Source organism: Saccostrea echinata, unplaced genomic scaffold, assembly GCF_033153115.1.
Source record: "Saccostrea echinata isolate AGI-Se365-2 ecotype Australia unplaced genomic scaffold, CSIRO_AGI_Sech_v1 ptg000014l, whole genome shotgun sequence".
NCBI lineage: Eukaryota > Metazoa > Mollusca > Bivalvia > Ostreida > Ostreidae > Saccostrea > Saccostrea echinata.
The window spans coordinates 6,642,443-6,666,330 of NW_026889763.1; the positions used below are offsets into that span (position 1 = coordinate 6,642,443).

Here is a 23,888-nt window from a genome sequence, read left to right on the forward strand (position 1 = left end):
GTTATGGGGAAAAAAAATCAATAACTTTTGGTTCACTAAACCAGGGAAGGGAAACGTGACTTGTGTGATCATTAAGACCCATGAGCCTATTGTTAATGATGAAACGGCTTTGGTTAATTAAAATGGCAAGGTATATCATCCAATGGAATAAAGAAATAAATCATGAGTTTTATTATCCTTTGCAACAAAGAATGCAGGTGACATACATGAACATAATTACTCATTCAGTTATGGCGGTCAGACGGGTTCGATGGCCGGTGGCCAGATGACTGTTATTAAGCACCTGACTGGAGATTCAGGGGGCCCAGGTTAAAATCCTGGTCTGGTCCACTGCATTTTTCTCCTCTCTTGTTACACAGTACTGTGTGCGGAGGGCAGGCAAGTTTGTGAACTATTGGAGTATCTAACAAACTGATATAGAATAAGAGGGACCAAGTTTGAATCCTGATCTAACCCTAGGATCTTGAATCAGTTTTAGACTCAAATCAGATGTAAATTGATTTAAATATGCATGTAATAGTACAGAAAAAATAAATTTGAAATTGTGTCCGACAGTCTATAAAAAATCATCTTACAAATGACTGAAATTTTGTCTCGTCTTAAAACTACTTCCTGATTCTGGGGCCTGGTCTGTCACATTTTCTATCATCCTGCTATGGACTATTCGTTTGCAAAGTGAAAAAGGGCTTTTTAGTAATTGTAGACAAAAGGTCGAAAATAAGATATTGTTGACATCAATTACAAATACGTTTTCATCCTAAGGTTTTATTTTTTACTAAAGTTGAGTTATAAGCCACAAATAAATGTACAGTGTAGTTCTAAGCATAGCAACGGGAATTTATTTTCGAGAATTACCAAGTTCCAATTCAGAATACCTTTTCAGATTGTTTAAAAACAAACAGCAACTTTCTTTGATTCAAATAGCATTTTATTACTGTTACATATATCACTATGTTACTGTTGGTAACTAGCACTTCACCTTTACACTATCACAGAAAATACTATCCTTGAACTCGTACATGCAGAGTAGTATCAGTTAAAACAAAGAAAAGATCTAGACAATCAGCAAATGAATGGTTCTAATTCTTTACTAGTACACATGTACTGTGATAGTTTTCACAAGTAATTTAACACAGGTGATATGTACTAAAATCTTAAGAGAATACAGCACAGAGAAAATAAGTTTTCTTTTAAAGTAGGACAATACACTTAAGTAATTTTAAGGTCAAAGCTTTTTTTATATTGCACACAATTACATATTATGTCAGAGTAAATTCTTAGCCAGCAAAATAATAATAAAAAATATTTGGTCTACCATTGGACATGCATGTACATGTATAACACAGTATTGTTGTAAGTTGCAAAAACATGGATAACTGATTAACTTGCAAGCCAGTATTCTGACAAACACAAATAATTACTATTTTAACAAATCTTTTGGAATGACAAATGATATCAAAACTGAAATTAAATGATATGGTACATGTGTCAATTGCTCTAAAAAAAAAACTGACAAATTTATATACTTGTGACACAACCAAAGACTACGGATAAGAGAGAAGGAATGTAGGATTTGGAATGAAATCTGCTGGGAGAAAAATGAAATCACATTTTCATGTTTATTTTGTGTTAGCTAAAACTCACTGCATCTTAATCACTGTTAATAATAAATAAATGTACATATAAAAAAAGTAGTGGCATCATGACTGCATATTTATACCTACATGTACATGTATATAAAGTTATCTGAGTTTTTAGAGATCCTGATAATTTACTTCATAAATCATAAATATGACTAGTCAATACTTTCAGATATTATGTGGAAGCATTGCATTCAAAATAATGACGTGGTATTGAATGACTTGAGTTAATCCAAACAAGCAGTTGGAACAAAAAAGAGGTATCAATCCAATAAACCATGCCCGAGTCCAGTATTATCACAGTCTAGGTGTGGTTCTACCACAATAAAAATGTAACGTTATAAACATAACAAAGAACACACCAATAACAAACCTCTAGGATTGCATTATTAACATGCCTACACAAATAAAACAAAAAGACTGATTTCTTATTACTGCTGATATTTATCAAAGCCAAGTTATTTAGAAGCAGAATTATTACATGATCATTGATTATTTCAAGACCTTGGTGGCACAGGGGGTAAATTCATTGGTCTTTTTGGAATAGGAGGGTGCCCTGTGGCTGGCCCCCTTGTAGGAACAGGAGGAAGATCTCTTCTAGGTGCTTGTCCATTGGAAGAAGGTCCCTTGGGAATAGGGGGTGGGGCAGTAAGAGGGGGATCGGAAGGTAAACTTTCAGGAGGTGGTGATGAATTTTGAAAATGATTAAAATTGGCTTTGAATTCTGCAAACTGGTCATCTTCATCGATTGGTGGAGGGGGTGGGGGCTCAGATGGGGGACCATTAGATGGTAGAGATGGTGGGGGCTCCAAGGGGGGACCTTTTGTAGGAAGAGGAGGTGGAGGTTCTGAAGGGGGTCCATCGAATGGTAAAGGAGGTGGGGATTCAGAAGGGGGTCCTCCTGTGATTGGGTCGGGAAGGGAACCCATAGATGATGTAAACTGTTCATGAGTGTTCTCAAAGGATGGGAGCTCTGGAGGGCTAAAAGAAGGAATTTGTGGAGAATCTGCCTGATTTTCAGAATTGCTCTGAATGTCGTTTAATTGTGCTTGGTCACTTTGTAGGTCTGCGGAAGCACTAGCTGTGATATCCTGGTCGTTGAACACTTGTCGGGTAGGTACTGGAGGTGGAGGTCTACTAACTCTGGGTGGAGGTTTACCAGCAGTTTGTGGTGCCTGATTTAGAAACTGACTAGGAACACTTGATGTGTCAAATGGATCTTTTTGTGCTGTATCACTGCTACCAGGCGACAAAGGGACATCAAGTATGTTCTGACTAGAGCTATCAGGAATAGATTTTGATGTTTTATTTACAACTGCATATGTCTGATCATCTGGTACAGTTCCAGTTGAGGGCATCCAGCTCTGAGGTCGAGTCGGTGGAATGGGAGGAGGCCCCCTGGTGGGCTTGAGTTGATCCCCTCCATGGATGGCCATACTCTGAACCTCCCTCCTTGGGGCAGGAACAGGGCGAGTATCACTACGGGGCTGTACACTAGGAGGGCTGTCTCTTGGTCGCTGGGGCCGCTGTGGGGCTTCTGTCATGGATGAAATGTTCTCTGTACTTCTGTGTCTTGGTACAGGTTTTGGTGCTTCTAGTGTAGGTTTGTTAGCTGTGACAGACTCACTTGTCTGGCTTCTAACCATTTTATTATCTAAAAAGGCAGAAACACCTTTAAATTTTACTATGTTTCTATTTACATTTTGTAATTATATATATTATAAATATTGCAGCCTGGGCCCAGAACTTACCATAGCTTTCATAAAATTTCCATGGAATTCAATTTTTACAATTTTTTATTTAGATATGCATGGACGTCTATATTTTAAATCTCATAATTCACAAGGCAATGAAAAAAAATGAAAAAGTTTCTTCATGTACTAGTCTGCTTTTTTTAACTGAAAGGAAAATTGTTTTCAGACATAGTTTTCAATGCATAAACTATTCTGATCTTTAAACAGTAGAGCTAAAAATCAAGAGCCAAATGAATACATGTACTTTGTCATGCTATCCCAGATAAGGTGTCTCACCTGTGTTTGGCAGCAGGGCTGGGGGTAATGAGTTACCTCCCCCCTCCATCAGTTTTTCAATCAGAGACTGTGCATCTTCTATAGAGGTAGCATGTCCATGGTGAGTCACATTTGTAGGAAGACCAATATTCATTGGCTGCATCTGTGTGGTCTATACATGTAAATACAGGGAAATTGATAAATTCTGAGAATAAATGCAGCAAGTCACCAATTAGAAAAAATTAATTCTGAGAAGATGAACAGAATAAATGCAGGAAGTCACCAATTAGAAAAAGATTGTCTTTTTATACATGTTCTATACACTAAGGTACTGACATTCTTAGAATTCTATGGAGACTAAAATGCTTTAAAAAGGAGCCCTTGGGCCTTGACTCTGGGTATTATGAGTTTCTTAGGCTATGAGGAACTCAAAACCATCTTGGACTGGAATCATGTGAATTTTTTACATTGCATTAATTTCATCTTCTAGATGCTCCGGAGTAAACAAAATTTTAAAAGATATAATGTAATACATTTTCAATATCGATATAAATTTGGCCCACCCTGGGGTCTGAGCAATGGAGACCTATTTCAAAACTTTGGTTAAGGGCTATCTGCTCATTACAATCATGCAAACATATTGACTATAAAGTGTCCATAAGAAAAAAAAGGAAAGATTTTTAAAGGTACATGTATAATGTATTTTCAATATTACTAACTTACCCAACTTCCAAAGTGATCTTAACCCTGAATCAGGGGGCATGAATTTCACAAGGTTGCTCATTATAATAATGCAAACATTTTTGCCTGCTATAAGACAATGGGTGAAGAAGAAAATATTCAAAATATTGTGTTAAATGAACTTTTAATATATAACCAAATTAGCCCCACCATTGGGCTTTAACCCTCAACTCATAGGCCATGAATTTCATAATTTTGGTAGGTCATAGGTCACATCAGTGACTAAAGTGTCCTATAAGAACTCTACCAAAAGAACTTACCGTTGTTTGCTGTTGTTTTATCTTGATTTTCTTTATACTGTGTGAGCTGATTGGTTTTCTAACAACTGGAGGTGGCTTTTTGACATCTACATGGAAAATATAAATACTGGTGCATATAAAGATACACATATTAAAAAATAATTTTAAGATCTTTTCTTAAATTCTTATTGAGAAAAAGTATATTATGATTATAATATATTAAATGTACATGCAAATGTTATTATAAATACACAATTTCATATCATTAGTTTATATTTCACTTTTGATAACCTCTTTGAAAAGCCCAGTGGTTTCATGCATTTGCTTTATAAAAACTGTATGTATACACAAATTTGAGTCAAGCAAGAATTTTTCTTGTTTTTTTTAAAACACATGCATGTATTGATTTTCAAGAAAAGTACATTAATTCCCCAAATTGAGTAGATTTTCTATATTTTTAAGTTCTGTAGTTAACTACATGTACATCCTTCCATAATGCTCTTACCAAGAATTAAAATTCACATAAACATGTACATGTTGTAATAACTATGATAATTCTTAAACAGTTAAAGCACTATGTACCAGGTTCAATGGATTTAGCAGCAGTTTGTAATGGCTTGAAGGGAGGAGCTTTTGGTCTCTGTGGGGGCGGTGGTTTGGCTGGGGGTCCTGTGGGGCGTTGTGGAGGTCCTGGTCTGGACCCAGGCTGTAATATTTGTAACAGAATTTTATGCTGAATTATTTATTGCAGCATCATTATGCATGATCAAGAATTAGGAGCAATAGACAAGAAATATGACCCTTGCTAAAGTAAATCTAAAAGGAAATTGAAATGCCTCCTCATGCTTTACCAACTTGACTTCTTTACTTCTTTCATACCTCTGGTCCTGGTTGTTTAGGTTGACTTGTATATGGTTCTGGTGACTCTCTGTTGGGTCCTGTGGCAGGAATTGGGGGTCTGTTCACCTGTTGGGGCCTTGGAGGGGGGGCAGAAGGAGTATCTAAAAACCCATCATCAGAATATGGACTGTATCGGCCTAAAATGTTACACAAATTGTTCCATAAATAATAAGTGTCTACAAAACTATATACAGAAATATCAATGTTCCTTTCACTTGTTATGTGTAGCTATAGATTATTGCTGGATATCTGACCTTGTTATGTGTAGCTATAGATTATTGCTGGATATCTGACCTTGTTATGTGTAGCTATAGATTATTGCTGGATATCTGACCTTGTTATGTGTAGCTATAGATTATACCTGGATATCTGACCTACCTGACCCTGTTGGTGAACTTGATCTTAGATGTTCAAAAGGAGTGTCTAACAAAGATTCCTGTACTTCTGCGTCATCCTCTTCTTCTACAATAGACAACAAAAAATTATACAACCAATGCTCTGCACCATCTTAACAAAGTAATATAATTTACTCACACTAGTCACAAAATTGAAACTAAAACCATGCTGAAAATGACTTCACCCTTTCTTTTGCTATCACTTCAGGCAAAAGTTTTATGTCATAGAAACAACAAGGCCACTGACCTGACTCAAACTCCATGGCCGGTGTGCTGAAGTCCTCTCCGAGCAGGCTGTTAGAGAACTGGTTGTAGAGTGGGGTAGTTTTAACTATACAGATCTTAAGCTCTTCTTGTATCTGAGCCTGCCAGTTCTGTGTCTTTAGTCGAGTTCTTACTGTAGTTCCATTTATCTATCAAAGATAGGCTGGGTTTTTCATGTCCATGTCAAAAACATTCATGCAAGTGAAATATAAGTGTTATTTTCCTTACAAAATTAACTTGATTCATAGGAAAATAATAAATAATTCAAAATTCAGCTGTAAGTAGGTCATAAAACTGGACTGAAAATAGCCATCCTATTAATAAACAAGAGACCAAAGGCCTTATAGGTCACCTGATTATCATGTAACAACTTTCCCACAATTGAATTGTTTTAAACAAGAGGCAATGAAATTCACAAATTTGAAAGAGGCACCCTTGCTCATCATAACTATAAACTTAGTTTGTTTTCTTAATATCCAGAAGCAGAGCAGAAGATTATCAAAGAAATAATTCATTTTTACTACATAATCAGTAGTGCCTCCACTTCACAGGAACCCCTGACCCCGGGGCCAAACATTTCACAATTTTGGAATTTTGCTGATCATAACTATGCATTTAGTTTGTTTCTTTAATACCAAGGAGCAGAGGAGGAGAATTCCAAAGCATTAATGCATTTTCGCTATATAATCAAAACAGCCCCACCCACTGAACCTTGACCCTGGGGCCACATTTTTCACAATTTTGGAAGAGACACCCTTGCTCATCATAACCATGCACTTACTTCATCGACTTAATACCCAGGAGCAGAGGAGGAAATTTTCAAAGAATTAATGAATTTTTACTATATAATCAAAAGAGCCCCATCCTTACACCAGAACTCCTGACCCAAGGGCCATGAAATTCACAATTTTGGAAGAGGCACCCTTGCTCATCATAACTGCATTAGTTTGTTTGCTTAATACCAGGACCAGAGGAGAAGATTTTTAAAGAAATAATGCATTTTAACTATATATTCAACAGAGCCCCACCCTAACACCATAACCCCTGACCCTGTGGCCATGAATTTCACAATTTCTGTAGAAGGTTCAATGCTTATTACAACCATGCCAACAGTTTGACTGCTAGATATCTGGGAGTAAAGAAGAAGATTTCTTAAAGATTTCATTGATTTTGATGCTTTTAGCCCCAGACCTTAGGCCTCAGGGGTGCAAGGACCAAGAAATTCATAATTTTTGTTCCCCTTCACTCTCACTGATGCTACATGCCGAAATTGGTTGAACAGTTCCTGAGGAGAAGCTGAAAATGTTCAAACGTCAGGGATCAACACTAACTTTTAAACCATAATCGCCCACAGGGCTAGCAATTTCTAATTTCTACTAGCCCTGATCATGATTTAGTTGTCCAGCAGCCAAAGGCTGTTGGCCGAGTCACAAAGCGACGAGGGGGGTAGGTGCGGGAGGGGATTTCCCCCTCCTGCTGGAGGGGGTATGGGGGGCCTCCCCCAGAAAATTTTAAAACTAGAGTTGCCAAATCCTGCATTCTGGCTACATTTTTGGGTAAAATTATATGTCACTTCATGACTGAACAAAAGACGTTTTTCTTATTGAAAAATTCCACATTTACAGTCATTTAGGGTATTCTGAATCACCTTTTACATTTTGACTGCAAACAATCTGATTAAAAAGTTCGTAACTGGTTATTTAGTATTAAAGAAAAGTCAAGTACATTTTGTATATGAAAAACCAGATCTACATTACAAGGCAAGTTCATCTTCAATACAGTCAAAAATGTATGAAAATGAAAATTGATATCAGAAACAAAGTATTACATGTATTATTTCTGTATAACATGAATGTACCGGCATGCTTGTATAGATTTGTGTGAAATGTATTTCAGTGTATGATTAAAAAGATCAACACTGACCAATATATACTCAGGCTAATCTAGTAATCTTTAATAGCTGTTGCTTTTTCATACTTTAACTTTTATATTCCTTGCATTTAAAGAAAGCTACATGTTACAAAAATATCTGACATATTCAGCAAGTGTGCAGCGTGTGCAATTTGTTCGGTTGCGGTCATGTACACACGTGATTTGAAACAACCCAAACTGTAGGGGATTACAAATGCAGTAATTATTCTTTTTTTAATTTTGAGGAATTGTCAAACACAATAAATGCTCATGGAAGCTTTTAAAATTGCCGTTCTATCAATCTGTCAATTCCTAATGCACCCACCAACAATGCTACGACATGGATGAGGAAAACCATGCAACGTTTTCAACACGTATATTTCTTCAATAAGGATAATTTTATCAATTTAATTGCTAATTTTTTAATTAACACATGATGTTTATCTCTTTAATTTTTTTTTTGTATCTGATAAGTCTTTTGATAACTGGTTGGTTTTCACACGTGGATGTGTCGTGCAATGTAAAGCGATAAGGTAAGTTACCGAGAATCGCGAAACATGGGGTGTTTTTAGGAAAGTAACAAAATCGACGGGACTTGTGCATTTTTAAATTAATTTTTAAATGCTCTGAGTGAGTGTTTGATAATAAATTGCAGTAGCCCTGCAGGACAAGCTCGAAGACATGTTTAGAAGCCTGACCTCAATTTTCAGGTGTCCCGGGCTAGCGGCCTACCGTTAGTGTCGAACCCTGAATGTTGAAGCATGATGACGGACAAAAACAGATAGCAATAGGTCACTTGAGTGACTCAGTGACCTAAACATTTTACCTCTGTGCCATCATAGTTCAATGCCTTCAGTGCAAACTGTCCTGTCTTGAAGATTAACCACAAATCAGCTTCTACAAATCTGTAAATCAACAAAATACATGTATGAACTCTGAAAAGGTACCTCATTTATTTCTCTACTTAAAATTTTTACAGGTACAAAAAGGTATTAAACACTTTGTAAACAATATGTCTACCTGATAAGAACAATTTCTCCAACATCTGAGAAGAAGTGAACAATGGCTTCCACTAAGTCTTGTTCCATTTCCTCCGTTTCCACAGAAACAATAACAGTGCCATCTGGTGGGCCCTGCTGACTCACTATTTCCTGTAACTTCTGCTCCTTCTTGTTTTCAACCACTTTCAATGTGTCAATGTCATACAGTGCCAGCACCGGCCTAAAGTAACACATACGATTGTGTATTTGTAATTTGAAACACAGTTTCTGAAACAACTTTATATGACACTCCCACACAAACACTCAGATTCACTTCTGTAACAGATTACATGTACCGGTATATCTCATCAAATAATTATACATATGTACAAAAATCCTTCTCTTTTAAGATGTAGAAATTATTGAAAGTTAGTACACCAGAAAATCTATGATTAATTTCTTCCATTCAATCTTTTTTCAATGATCCTTATAAAAATACTGGAAAAAGTCTAACTTTTATTTTCTACTTCCATCACAATAGAGCTAAGGAATATCTATCATCCTACCCCCCCCCCCCCCCCACTCCCTAAGTTATTGAGCTATAAAACTTATTAATCACAACACATGACCTATTACACAATGTTAATAAATACATGTACTTAAAATTGGAATTCTCTCCATTGTTGACTATCACACTAAACTTGCCTATGATCTGATGTCTTTAGTTCTACCCTGTTGTATAAAATCATTTTCCCAGGATTCCAAACTGGTCCATCCTGTAACACTGAAATTACAAAACCAAACAATGATAAAGTTTTAAAAGACCTAACACATTCTTATTATCTTTTACTGTTAATAAAATATAAAACTATTTTTCCCTGGTTTAACATTCCCTAAGAACTTCTGAAAAACTGTGACTACTAAGTTCTACATGTAACACTGGTATTCAAAATAGCGTATTCAAAATAGATCTGGTACTGTATCATTCAATCATGGAACTAGAGGTGCTGGGAGCAAGCTCACAAAATTATAATCCCCACTGCAGTTTTTTAGAAGTGCCATATACACATTTCTAAATTGATCTTGAATTTGCAAAAATGACCTTGGGTCAAGGTTATGAAATATCTTCAGCTCAAAAATAATCTTTGTTTGAAGTTTAAAATTCCAGTACTTATCCATTAGAGAGTAATGAACTAGACACAAATTTTATACTTTTTCTGCCAGTGACCTTGAACTTGCCAGAATCACCTTGAGTGAAGATCAAGACACATCCTGAGGATATAAGAAATATTTGTGTTAAGTATAAACTTCCAGTGTTTTCCCATTAGAAAGTTAGAGGCCAGACACAAATTTCACATTTTATTTTTTGCCAGTGACCAAAGACTTGCGAAAATGACCTGGATGGGTCAGCTCAAGACATATCCTTAAGTCATAAACAATCCTTGTGTCAAGTTTCAACTTCCAATTAGCCTCCATTTGAGAATAATAGACTGAACATAAAAAATACACTTTTTCTGCCAGTGATCTTGAAGTTGCTGTAATGACCTTGGGTTAATATCATAACATACTCTCAGGTCATATGCAATATCTGTGATGAGTATGAAACTCTGATGTTCTCCATTACAAGATATGGTCGAGACAGGAATTTAAATATTTTTCTAAAGTGGCCTTGGACTTGATAAAATGACCCTGGGTCTAAATCATGACAAACCTTTAGGTCATATGCAACCTTTGTATGAGGTATGAACTTTCAATGTTTCTCCTTTAGGAAGTTGAAAATGGGACACTTTTTTCTGCCAGTGACCTTGAACTTGCCAGTATAACCTTTGGTCAAGGTAAAAACACACCCTTACATCATAAACAATCTTTGTAACAAGTATGAGCATCCAATAATTCTTCGTTACAAAGTTATATAACAAGGACAGATAGACAGCTGGATGGACAGACAGACAGACAGACAAGGTGATTCCTATATACTCCCCAAACTTCATTTGCTGGGGGTATTATTAACACAAATAGCATTTCTGTGTATTACATTTATATGCTTATTTCCTTATAAACTTTTATGGCATAAATAAATAAGAACATAAAGGGGTAACAACAAATACATGTATATAAAGTACATACACAGTACTTGTCATGGAAAGTAGTTTTTGAATACATACAGTCTATTTTTGTATAAGAATATTATTGATTGTTAATCACTAAATTTATACATAACAAGCACTCACACTTGGGCTGATGGTGAATGAGGGGCTTTCTTCTCATGAGGATTCTGTCTGTCCAAGCTGGACAGCGACACTTCTCACTGGAATCATAGTCGTTACAGAAAAGATCGTACTTGTAGGTCGGGGCAAAGTCTGTAGGGCCCTCACTAAAGCCTTTAAATACCTTTTAATAAAAATACAGCAATACAGTTGAGGGTAGTTTCAATATATCTGGATAATTCTTAAAATACTGACTGATATTTTAGAAGAACTATAGTGTAGACGGTCCTATTATTTCAGAATCTGTTTTTCTGGGGTAGAACAAAACATGGAAAATATACTAGTACTTTTAAAGTGAAAGTAACTTAACAAAAACACAAAATCAATATGAATAGAATATTGTAAAAACCAAAAAGGAACCAAACTAAAGAATTCTTAAGCCAAACTAACACTGTACACAGAACAAAATGGCATCAGAGTACTTGTATGTTCAAATTACACCAAGTAATGATCTTTAATCAAGCAGGATAAGAATTCTTTTAACATTAGTCCCCTTTAACACCACATGTATCAGAACTTCCAAGACTTACATTGCCAGCCTCTTTCTGGACTTTGAGTTGGTCACATGCCTGGAGAGCACCCCAGTTTTTGTCCTCGATCAGACTCAAGATCTCCTCTCGAGGAAGGTCAATTCTGTAATTGAAGTCCCCACACCAGAATACATAGTCATGGGATCCTACTGTCCTCCCCTACAAAAATCAGTGCAAAAGATTCATATAGATCCAGGAATAAATGAATTGGTGTAAAATATTGAGTACAGATGAAAATAAATTAATATGTATTATTTCATGATGAAATCTTGTTACCCCTTTCTTTCTTGTTTCATATTGTTATGTTTTCAAAATTTAAATATGGTACATTGTATAATGTACAGTTCATGTATAAATATTTAGTACACAAGAAAATAATAATTAAAAGTATTGTACAGAATTTATTTTTGTTATATAAATGCATGCTCTTTGCATTGGTTGGTAGATATTGCCAAAATTATGGTTTTATAGTAATTCTATTTCCATGAAAAAATTGTTTTTAGTATATTTCCATGTTTTACATTCCATCTAGTAAAACAATTATACTGAACATTACAGAGGAAATAAATTATTTTTTGAAGATTTTTTTGTGTGTTTTATTTTCACAGAGAAAACATTTTACAATGTTAATATTATCCCTCAGTAAGAATGTATAGGGTAATTGATGAAGACCCAAAGCTGACTACCACTTTGCAAAGATTTCATGGAAATGTAAATTTGTAAAAGATCGATAGATTTCAATGCAAAACCCTATCCTCAAAATCTACAATTTTATTTGTGGAGAGCAACTACAAGGTAAAATTTGGTCATTTCTTTATCATAAATGTTTTAAATTTTTCGACTTCATTAAGACTCCTCTGTATATACAGTATATATATATATTATATGTATTGTATACATTTTGCAAAGAAGAGATTGTTCTGAACTGTATATTTGAAGGTGTAGCTCTGAAAAGCTAAAATGGAAGTCAGCAATTTATACATCATCAACTGAAGAGCGAGGGAGAGTTCCAGTTATGTTTGATAAATAGGGAAAGTATTGGAATCATTTCACTTTCAAGATTTTAAAATTTTGGAAACAAAAATTACCGGTATTTTGTCATAATTTTTCTTAAATAATAGCAGTGCTTAGTGAAATATTCTTAAAATCAGAAGCATAAACAATTTGTGTAATTATTAAGCAAAGGTTTCATGTGCATGAAAGTGAAATGGTTTGTTTTGTAACAGGATTAAATGAATACATGTTTGCAATGTTTCAGCAACCTTCCGAAGGGTTGGTGTAATCTAAAAAAAAGCAAAAAATGTGCATTATTTTTCTATTTCCTGTTTAAAACACATTACACAAAGACCTTTTGAAGTAATGCAATTTCCATTTTGAATGACATACACAGTGTCTCCAATAATGAGCCAACACATTGCATGCAATAAGAAATTAATATAAAAGAATTCAATGGTACCTCACAAAGGAGGATCCTATCAAATCATGCTTTCTTTCAGAGAACACTGCTTCACACATACTAAATTGATATGGTGTTCACAACATTAGGAACACTAATCATTTTCTTTGACCTTTTGACCCTGGGCCATCAAACTTCTTCACAGCAAGTATGAGGAAAAAAGGTCAAATGGTTTTCCACACAGGATTATAGCACTGATATGAACTATTTAATTACTCTGACCTTGACCTTTGGGCACCCGTTCCTCTGGGCACCTCCTATAAGACTAAAATGTCAAAATATTCTAGATCAGTTACTTCATCACCTTGACCTTTGTTACCAAAAAGGTTAAGTAGATGCTACATAGGTGTTACCTACTAAATGGTGATACCATGAAACACTAAACTACATGAATCTTCTATTGTACAAGTAATAGTCACAGATATCTAACATCTTGACAACACTGAGTAATAAATAATGTAATACAAATGATAAAAAAAACCTTATATACAGTTCACCTAATACTGCATAACAAAGTGTCTAACACAAAAACATATATACACTGTAACTAAAGCCTTGAAAAAAAAAAAAAAGTTTGTTTACTGTACATGATTAACCTTCTAAAACAGCCCTCTATGAGTTTTTTAAATATAAATGCTGCACTGGGTATTATAATCCGATTCTTTTCCAAAATATATGATGATGGAACTGGATAAAATATAATATAAGGCATTTTAAAACTACTGTAAAATCACATATTTTCGTGGGATCAAATTTTCGCTGTTTAGGGAAATGATATCAGTTTGTGGGGATTTGATTTCTTGGACGATGAAGTGATAAGTTGTTATTTATTTGAAATTTTACATTTGAGGAGGACATGAATTCATGGGTCTCTTCATATCATGAAAACATCAAATATTAAACCCCCACGACAATTAGTGAATTCACAGTATACATGTATATTATGCAGCTGCTTGTTTCCTGCTAAAATTACCTTTGTCAATATTGTGGCCACAAAAAATAAGAACTACAGGGTAATTGACGTGGCTGTTCAATTCTTTGGAATGTGTTACATGTATCCTAACTATGCCAAATTGTCTTTGTTGCAAGTACTTCATTATACATATATATACATGTGCATGAATGCATATATACAGTTTAACTTTGGTATCTCTAACACGGATATCTCGAATACCATGGACATGTTGAAGTGATTGGAAAGTCCTATCCACGTATTTCTGAAGTATTTTACCCTCGATATCTCAAACCCCTGGATATCTCGAAGTTTTTTTCAGTCCCATCGAGTTCAAGATAACAAGGTTTGACTGTACATATATTTTCTACATAAAAGCCGGTTCCAGGAAACAAACATTTTTTGGTCTTATGATTCATTTCATGAATTGGTGTGCCTTTGCTACACTACATTGCATTTCCCTGCTGTCTTTTTATTACTTGGCATTATATGTACCCCATTTACTTAATACAAATACAAAATAATTTGAAGATGTTAGTATTTTCCTATCTAAATGTATTACTCTGGTTACAAGCATGCATACAGAGAATAATAAATAGGAACATCCAGGTTTCTTTAAATGTCTGAATTCAGGTCTTTATAAAAACATCCAAAGGATAATGTTCAACTAAACCCAAACATACATCTCAATGACAAATAACACTGAAACATACATCATACAATATCAATATACATGCTAAATATGTAAATATCCTACCATACACTGTTCCTGTATATCAACAGAATGATTATTATTTAATATGTAATATTTAAATTATTATGTTGAATTATAATGTTTTAAAAAATGAAAGAATAATTATAATGATTAAAGAGAAAGATTTTTTTATCCTCTTAAGAAAGAAGCTACCATCTGCCTTGTATGAAAGATAGGGTTATAAAAATACATCTGTATTTTGCTTTGATGATAATTAAGAATAAATGATAAAATAAAAGTGCAGGGAGATGATATGAATTAGCATATACCAAATTACAATAAAAAAAAACTCTCACCATTGGGAAGCAGATTTTGCGTGAAATTTCGTGGTAGTCGCTGTTGCGATCATTGACTTGTGACTGTCCTGCAGACAGATGAGCACAAACAAAACACAATGATGTGCTCTGATACAGAAAACGTATGGCCACGCCCCCTTTGTTACCAGCGGCACCTCCTAATCCTGTCTTAGCAGAGTCTGTAGCAACATCCCTGTATTCAAAAGTATACATAAAATTATGTATCTCAGTGTAGTCTGCTTGTATACCAAATTTTATTGATATTTGGTCCATAACTGTAGGATTTTGAAAAACTGTTTACAGACAGGAAGACATCATACACAAGAAGTCTGTGAGCCAATGCTCACTAATAATACCCCCGCTCTGATGTGAATACACAAGTTCAGTTATGGACAAACACAGTGATAATCAGGAAATTGACATTGGATTAGTAAAAAATGAATCCCAACATATGGCATGCCTAAACAAACATTGTTTTAAGATTTCAAGCACCTGCGATGAGTAGTTGCTGAGAAAAGTGCGACCAAAATTTGTTATGTATGGTACGGACAGACGCACGGATAAACAAGAAGTTTACATCAGATTCGTACAAAAATGAATCCCACCATATGGCATGCCTAAACAAAGATTGTGCTAAAATTTCAAGCGATGAGTAGTTAATGAGAAAACTACGACCAAAATTTGTTATGTATGATACGGACAGACACACGAATAGACAGGAAGTCGACATCGGATTTGTACAAAAATGATGAATCCCAATGTATGGCATGCCTAAACAAAGAGTGTGTTAAAATTTCAAGCACCTGCGATGAGTAGTTGCTTAGAAAACTGCGGCCAAAGTTTGTTATGTATGGTACGGTTAGACGCACGGATAAACAGGAAGTTGACATCAGATTAGTACAAAAATGAATCCCACCATATGGCATGCCTAAGCAAAGAGTGTGTTAAAATTTCAAGCATCTGCGTTGAGTAGTTGTCGAGAAAACTACGACCAAAATTTGTTATGTATGGTACGGACAGACGCATGGATAAACAAGAAGTTGACAACAGATTCGTACAAAAATGAATCCCACCATATGGCATGCCTAAACAAAGAGTGTGTTAAAATTCCAAGCATCTGCGTTGAGTAGTTGCTGAGAAAACTGCAACCAAAGTTTGTTATGTATGGTACGGACAGATGCACAGATAAACAGGAAGTTGACATCAGATTAGTACAAAAATGAATCCCACCATATGGCATGCCTAAACAAAGACTGTGCTAAAATTTCAAGCATCTGCAATGAGTAGTTGCTGAGAAAACTGTGACCAAAATTTGTTACGGACAGACAGACAGACGGACGGACTGACGGACAGACAGACACACAAGGGTAAAACAGTATACCCCCCTCTCCTTCGGAGCGGGGGTATAATAAGCTCTTCTGGTCTCTGACCAGTAGAGCTAAAAATGCATTCATAAGTCCTGTGGTGCATTCACAATTTTTCACACTCTACAAGCATGTTTCATTTCATCAAAAGCAAATGTAATGACAGTCAAAACATTTAGAAAACTGCATGTGAAAACTAACTGAAGTTTCATATTTAAGCATCTGAATTGAGAGTACATACCTGATAAATGGAGCCAGGTGAGGACGTATAAACACATAGAGAATGACCCCCACCAACTGGACACTGGTCAATATCACATATTTATGGTCACGAGAGAGAATCTTTAACAGCTCCTTCTGCCATTCCCTGGCATTCGTGGTACTGTTGGAAAAGTATGGAAGTTACTGACATCATACAATTACATATGTACATTCACAGTACAAGGTACACTTTATTTATTTGCACAAGTATACACACAGATAATTCTCAAAATATGTTTTGATATGTTATACTAGGGGTATGCCTTTCATTATACACCATTCAAAAATCTTCTATAATGGGTCAACCTGACAAACAGTATTTAAATGTGTCTTGATTTCACCCCAAAAAAATCTTGCATACTTTCTATCCCAGATTTGGACTCTAGGTTTATACTGAACCAGTCAATGGACAGAATAAAGCATTTCTGTTCTTGAGAGTATGATTTCCTACTTTTCTATACTAACATGTACCAATACATGTATGTTAATTTTATATTGATACAGAGGTGGATTAACATTTTTGGTCCAAAATGCTATATTTGTACAATCCTAATTCTAAACTAAAATAATTGGTGAATAAAATAGCAGACTTGTGGTTTTGTTGTTCAGAAGATTTCGGCCGATCTTTGATTATACATACCCTGTATGTATTTCTGAACAGGATTGCATACATTATTTTGGTCTCGCGTGATCCACTGGCTCAGTTGAGCTAAACATGTATCAACTACCAAAATAATGCACAATACTTTTCTGTTCCATTGGAACTCATATTAACCAATAGGAACATTGATATCAACTTATGAAGGAAAATATATAACCTGGCTTTCATGATGTTACTGGCATTTAGATCAACAATCTCTTCAAAACCAATGGCAAAAATATCCATTGGTCGATCCAAATCGGCCGATTTGTCCACCATTTCTGAAAACCAACCAAAAAAATGATAAAACAGTACAGTTAACCTACAGTATCTTGAACACCAATATCTTGAATACCATGGATATGTTGAAGTGATTTGGAAGTCCTATCCACTTATTCTCTATGTATTTTACCCTGGATATCTTGATTCCTTGGATATTTTGAAGTTTTTTCTCAGTCCCATTGAGTTCAATATAACGAGGTTTGACTGTATGTGAAAAGAATTTCTTGACACCATCACATTTGATACAAGATATGTTAAATGGATTTTCCTTGAAATATTCTATTCAAATATATATACATGTATTACACAAGTTCTACAGATTTTTCATTTCTGATATACGAGTGTACACTGTACCTGGATTCTTTTCTTTAGTAATGGAGGCAGCATCTAACAGCCAGTCTGATATCGACTCGTGTTTGTGTGCAATACTCCTAAAGTGTTTTCCTCCATTCACATTCCAGGTTCCAATGAAAATCCTCAGATTTTCTACCTCTGTATACTCAGAATGACTGTTGACCATTGCCTCAAGAATAGCTGGAGGGGCTGAAAGTTTTAAAGTTTACTACTGTAAACATGGAAGTGTTTGCCTGGTGGAATTTTCTGTGAATTTTACTATCATTAAAAGCATTATACTAAACAACCAACCTATACATTTTGTATTTTTTTTCAGTTTCCACCAAAAGTAACCCCCTACATGAACACTTTGTTACATGGAAATCGATTAACAAGTGCTTGCTATTTGTTTTAAGTACAGATGCAATTTACATGTATATTTTACAAATATCATTCCAAGGAAAAAAAATTCTACATATTTTATCCAAAAGAATACAAATAATATACGTTCATTATTCTATATGCAAGATTTCTAGATCAGGAAATATTTTTGCTTTCAAAATACCATGCCATATTGCTAAAATATCAGTCTACAAACCATGTAAAATTCTTGTAGTTAGCAATGCACGAGCCTTGTCTGCTAACTCTCCCCTTAATGTGTTGCCTAGCAACAGAATATCTATAGCTTCCTGTTTACTGTTGTCAAGGAAGTTATTCTGAATGGTACGTGAGGCTGAGCGGGTGGCATCAGAATACTGAAAAAGTTGAAATATTTTTCACATTTTGTATGATTGGTATCAGCAGTTACCTCAATTCTTTGTTTGGAATTTCCATTTTGTAAGCACATGTAAAAATAAGACATTTCCTGCTTAAATTATGCAAAATCTTAAAATTTAAGTTTATTGAAGAAATTCAATCATGATTCTTTTTTTTTTGACCTTTGATCTGCCCCCTCCAAGAGCTCCAGTTCCAGCATAAATTCTGCTGACATGGTCCCCATTAGCTCTCCATATTTGACGATAGATGTCTAAGAACCTGGATACCATCTGTTGTTTCTCAGCCAGTCCTAAACTCTCCAACTGACGAGGTAGCATCTATGTATATACAGTGTATGTATAAAATGTAAATAATTTTTAAGAACCATAGCCAATACATGTATTTATTTACATGTACTTTATTCATTTATTTATTTTGAAGTTTTAAAAAAACAAAACATATACATGTGTCACTACAAATATTGGCAAAATATTTGTAATCTAAATATAAAACAAGATGTGTTTGTGAAACACTGATGCCCCCATATGGCAGCTCATAGGCAAAGTTAAAGCTTTTCAAAAGTAAGCCAATCTCCAAGATCAAGGTCATGAGGTCAAAAATTTTGGTATCAACAGAAAGTTCTCATCACAAGAAATATACATGTGAAATATGAAAGCCCTGGCACCAACCATTCAGAAGTTATGGATAATGGTGGAGGTTAAAGTATTTGAAGTCAAACAGATAAACAGACACACAGACCAAAAACTATATGCCCCGGAATATCTGATATAAGAGCATTAAAAAAAAACAGAGTATGAAGGTATTGATTTAAAGCAAAATATCACCTCCATCCCAAGCATGGACTGCACGGCATTGGTTCTATCTAAACAGTCTAAACAGTTGGATCTCATGGTACCTGACTGAAATCTATATAAAAAAAAATTAAATGATTTTTTTTAAACATGTCTAAAATTGAACCTTTCAAGGTAAAATAAAAACTTAAAATCCAGATCTTCCATATCTAACGATAATGAACATTTCAAAGTAAAGGAGGGCATTTATTTAGCTAAATCTGACATTTAATTGCGAGTTTGGCATGCTCCTACCTATCCCCTTGATTGTCCACACTGTAGAAATAACCAAAGTCCACCAGTTGCTTCAGAACTTTGTGTTTTAATTTGTCCAGATTCTTAGTACTACCACGGCACTCAGAATGGTAGTCAAAGTTAATCAATGGTATCCTCTGATGAAATGTGGAAGCTTTGTGGTGTTTCTGAGAAGCAAAAGAATTTCAAAATTAAACATGATGTTCTCTCTGTGGAAAACATACATAATGTATAATCATCTGCCATTTATTCTATCAAACTCTTTCAAATGATAATACATGTACTTGTATGACCATAATAAGTACATATAGAGTCTTAAGTTGTGTAGAAATTACAAACATTACAATGTTCTTAAGTATTTAATATTCCCATCAGCAGTTACAGTAATACCCATTATTCAGCAAATATTATAGAAACACTTGCAAATCAAAAAAAAAAAAAAAAAATCCCCCAAACAGTGTATCTGTGTAAGAGCACTAATAATCACAATTAATTTACTAAACATTTAACAATTTACACTTATCTTTCCTACTCTACCCTAACTGGTTTCACTTACCTGATATGCCTGACTGAGCATGTGTTCCCCCTCCTTCTGTCCCAGCAGATTTATCAGCACCTGATCCCCATACAAGTCCTTAAGCATGTTAAGATGTCTGTCAAATGCTGGGGCTGAAGCTTCATGACCTCGGGACATCCGCACTCGATGGGACCCAACCTATCAATTAAGGAATCATTTGTATTAATTAAAAAATCACTGCATTACAGTGATGTTATAATATACATGTACTCTCAATTTCAGAATGGATATTAACAAACATTCTACATCAACTGCAAATTAATAATATAAAGTAAGAAGACACAGGTAATCCATTTTACCTGGATTCCAGGCTGTTCCCAGAATAATGGAACTGAACCTCTGGTCTGAATAAACGATGATATTTTTTCATCTAAGAAAATAACCTGAAATAAATAAGGTGAAATCATGTATCATTTGTTACATTTTAATTAGATAAGTACATTTACATTTAAAAATAATAGAAAAAAACAAGTTCACATACATTAAGGAATATTCTTTTCACATTGTACACAAGATATAAAAATGGGAATAAGAATACATAAATTTTCAATAATTTTTGGGGGTAGAAATTAAAACCTGTTCTGTCTCCACAAAATTGGCCACATGGCCATCATCATTTGTCCCCCGAACATTAAATCTGGTTCCAGCCCTCTCACAGCTGAGTCGTGATATAAGGCAAGCCTTGGCTTGTCGATGAGCAGCATAAATTGTCCTAATCTCTACACCTCCACATATCATCTTAAACAACCACCTGTCACAGTCAATAGCAAATCTCTGGAAATGTACATGCAGCATTCTATTCCTAAAAGTAAAAATTTGTTGAATGATTTTTATACAAAAAAAATTCTAATATTTTTTACAAAACATCACATGCTTTTTCTCGTAAATATAACCAAACTGTAAGAAAATATCAATTTTCATGAATATTTGTCATATGCCACATGACATTCATAAAACAGAAGATTCATGAAAAATGAATAAAAAATGAAAATTGAATAAATAAAAGATGTCTAAAATACTCTTTGCTTTACAACAATCTGTCTAGAAATTAATATGGTAATTAAGACACATTTCTTCCTTTGTATTACAATTCCTACCAGAAAAATCTATTATCCGTGTCATGTTCCTGGATTTTTCTCTGGGCACACAAAGTGAGATCCCATGTGGTCCCAGCTGCAGACCAAGCAAAGTAGAAAGTCCCCGAATTCAGAAGTTTCTTAACCTCAGAGATCCTCTCCTCATCACTTTGGCCATTCCTCAGAGATAGGAAGTGGGTTGATGTGATCCGAAATATTTCTGAATCGCATATTTTACCCACAGACAAACAACCAGTGACCAGTACTAGGAAAAGTACATTATCTTCTCCGAAAAACAAAATCAAATAATTCAAGTGAAAATGTTTGAAAAGACTGAGGTCTGACTCTCCAACTTGCAATTTTTCTGAAAGTCAAATGATGAGGATCATCAATACCCACTGTATGGGATCTGTGCAGCTAGTTCCTTAAACTTGTATTAATATTTTGTAACATAAAGTGATGAGAGATATCGAGCCTGTTTGCATTGATGACAATTAAAATCATTTTTTTAAATGTCAAAACAGCAGAATGAAAAACAAATTTAAGTTCTATCTATTGTTATTTTGAATATTTTCTAACTCCTTTCGCACAATGTTACATGTACCCATACACACATGTAAAATATTCATATTTTATATATATATATATATTATATATATTATATATTATATATATATATATATATATATATATATATATATATATATATATATATATATATATATATATATATATATTCATATATACATATAAAATATTGATGTCATTCTTGATGGATCTGAATATAATAATAACTCATCACATTTAAAGTACGCTCTTTGTCTCTGTATTTTAGAATATAAATCACGAGCACCTAATCAGTCATTTTTCTTTACCGGCTTACTTCACCAAATGATACTAAAAATTTCGTATTTAATTGTCTTCATTTCTGCCAATAGTGATTACATGTATTTTTTGCAATTCCTAGGAAACTTACCAATTGCAAAATTCAGGACCCCAAGACACCCATAGGCATCAAGTATTTTTGTGTATTGTTTCTTTACCAGCTCAGCTTCACTTGAATCTGAAGTGCATAAACTGTATTAATATAAACCAAGAGAAATACAGTATTATGTCATTTGTGTCTCCAATTAAACATTCAATATTTAATAACAGTAGGTTTTCTTTAAATTATTTGATTTCCGGGTAAACTAGTTCATTACAGTTATATTACCATGATTATCTAACATTCAGGAAGAAACTATAAGTCATTATCATTTCGTCGTTCATGGTGGTGGTAAAAATCGATTCAGTTTATGCACAAATTGCAAATCCTCTTTCATCAATTTACACTTTCCAAACGATAAAATAATTTAACTTGAAGTTAAAATTTATGTGAATTAAAAGTTCTATTTTTTATCAGTTTCTGACTATCAAATAATCAAGTTGACTTTGCCCCATCCATTTGCTTATTTTCATAAATCGATTGCCCTCCACACAATCTTTTTTAAGTACAATAAAAAACAAGTTTTTCTCTTACGTAAAACTGCTAAAGCATTGGACTCCAGAAGTAGTGATTCTTCGTAATTTTTGTTCTCAATAATAACACTATACGGCGGTTCTAGTTTGTGAAATATCCGGAAATTTTTAATCATCGCCATTTTCAACTTTCAAGTGGGTGCACGATGTTTCGGGACCACGACGTTTCGGGACCTGACTTATACGACGTTTCGGGACTAGCAACAAGCCGGTTCGGGACTTGGGTAAAGACGATTCGGGCCTTGAGTTAATTTTTTTCGGGATCTAAACAAATTATTTTATTATGGTGACATAGCATATTATTCTAATTACACATAGTACGTAATATTTCAAGCTAAATCCGAATTTTAGTTTTTATGTATATATATATATATATATATAATAAAAATTGTCATAAAGATCGATATACTTTGATGGGGGTTTTTTCATAACAGACGAAGAAGAATAAATCTTTACAATATTCATTTTTATTTCTTTTTATTTTTTTATCATTTTTTATTAGTTATTTTTTCTTGTGTGTGTGGTGATGGGGGGGGGGGGGTTCCAAAATTTAATCTTCTCAGGTTGATGATAGATATTTTAAAATATTCAAGTGATCTCCAGCTACCGTCGAATATATCTTTTAAAAAACATGTCAGTAA

The 23,888-nt window shown here is 34.3% G+C and overlaps 1 protein-coding gene across 1 annotated transcript; it reads right to left on the reverse strand.

Moving 5' to 3' along the window:
- Window positions 1-906: 906 nt before the first annotated feature.
- Window positions 907-23,377, reverse strand: LOC133186684 (synaptojanin-1-like). The gene is made up of 27 exons (XM_061321936.1): window positions 23,249-23,377; window positions 22,706-22,792; window positions 21,751-22,015; window positions 21,230-21,455; window positions 20,953-21,036; window positions 20,633-20,791; window positions 20,077-20,243; window positions 19,816-19,897; window positions 19,153-19,308; window positions 18,813-18,969; window positions 18,236-18,424; window positions 17,778-17,880; window positions 16,940-17,080; window positions 15,335-15,527; window positions 13,139-13,159; window positions 11,877-12,035; window positions 11,311-11,470; window positions 9,785-9,863; window positions 9,120-9,320; window positions 8,926-9,004; window positions 6,172-6,337; window positions 5,908-5,991; window positions 5,509-5,666; window positions 5,212-5,335; window positions 4,651-4,736; window positions 3,671-3,821; window positions 907-3,294 (listed from the first exon to the last, which is right to left on the reverse strand). The coding sequence occupies exons 1-27, from the start codon at window positions 23,367-23,369 to the stop codon at window positions 2,138-2,140; spliced, it is 4,755 nt and encodes a 1,584-aa protein (XP_061177920.1). The 5' UTR covers window positions 23,370-23,377; the 3' UTR covers window positions 907-2,137.
- Window positions 23,378-23,888: the final 511 nt, after the last annotated feature.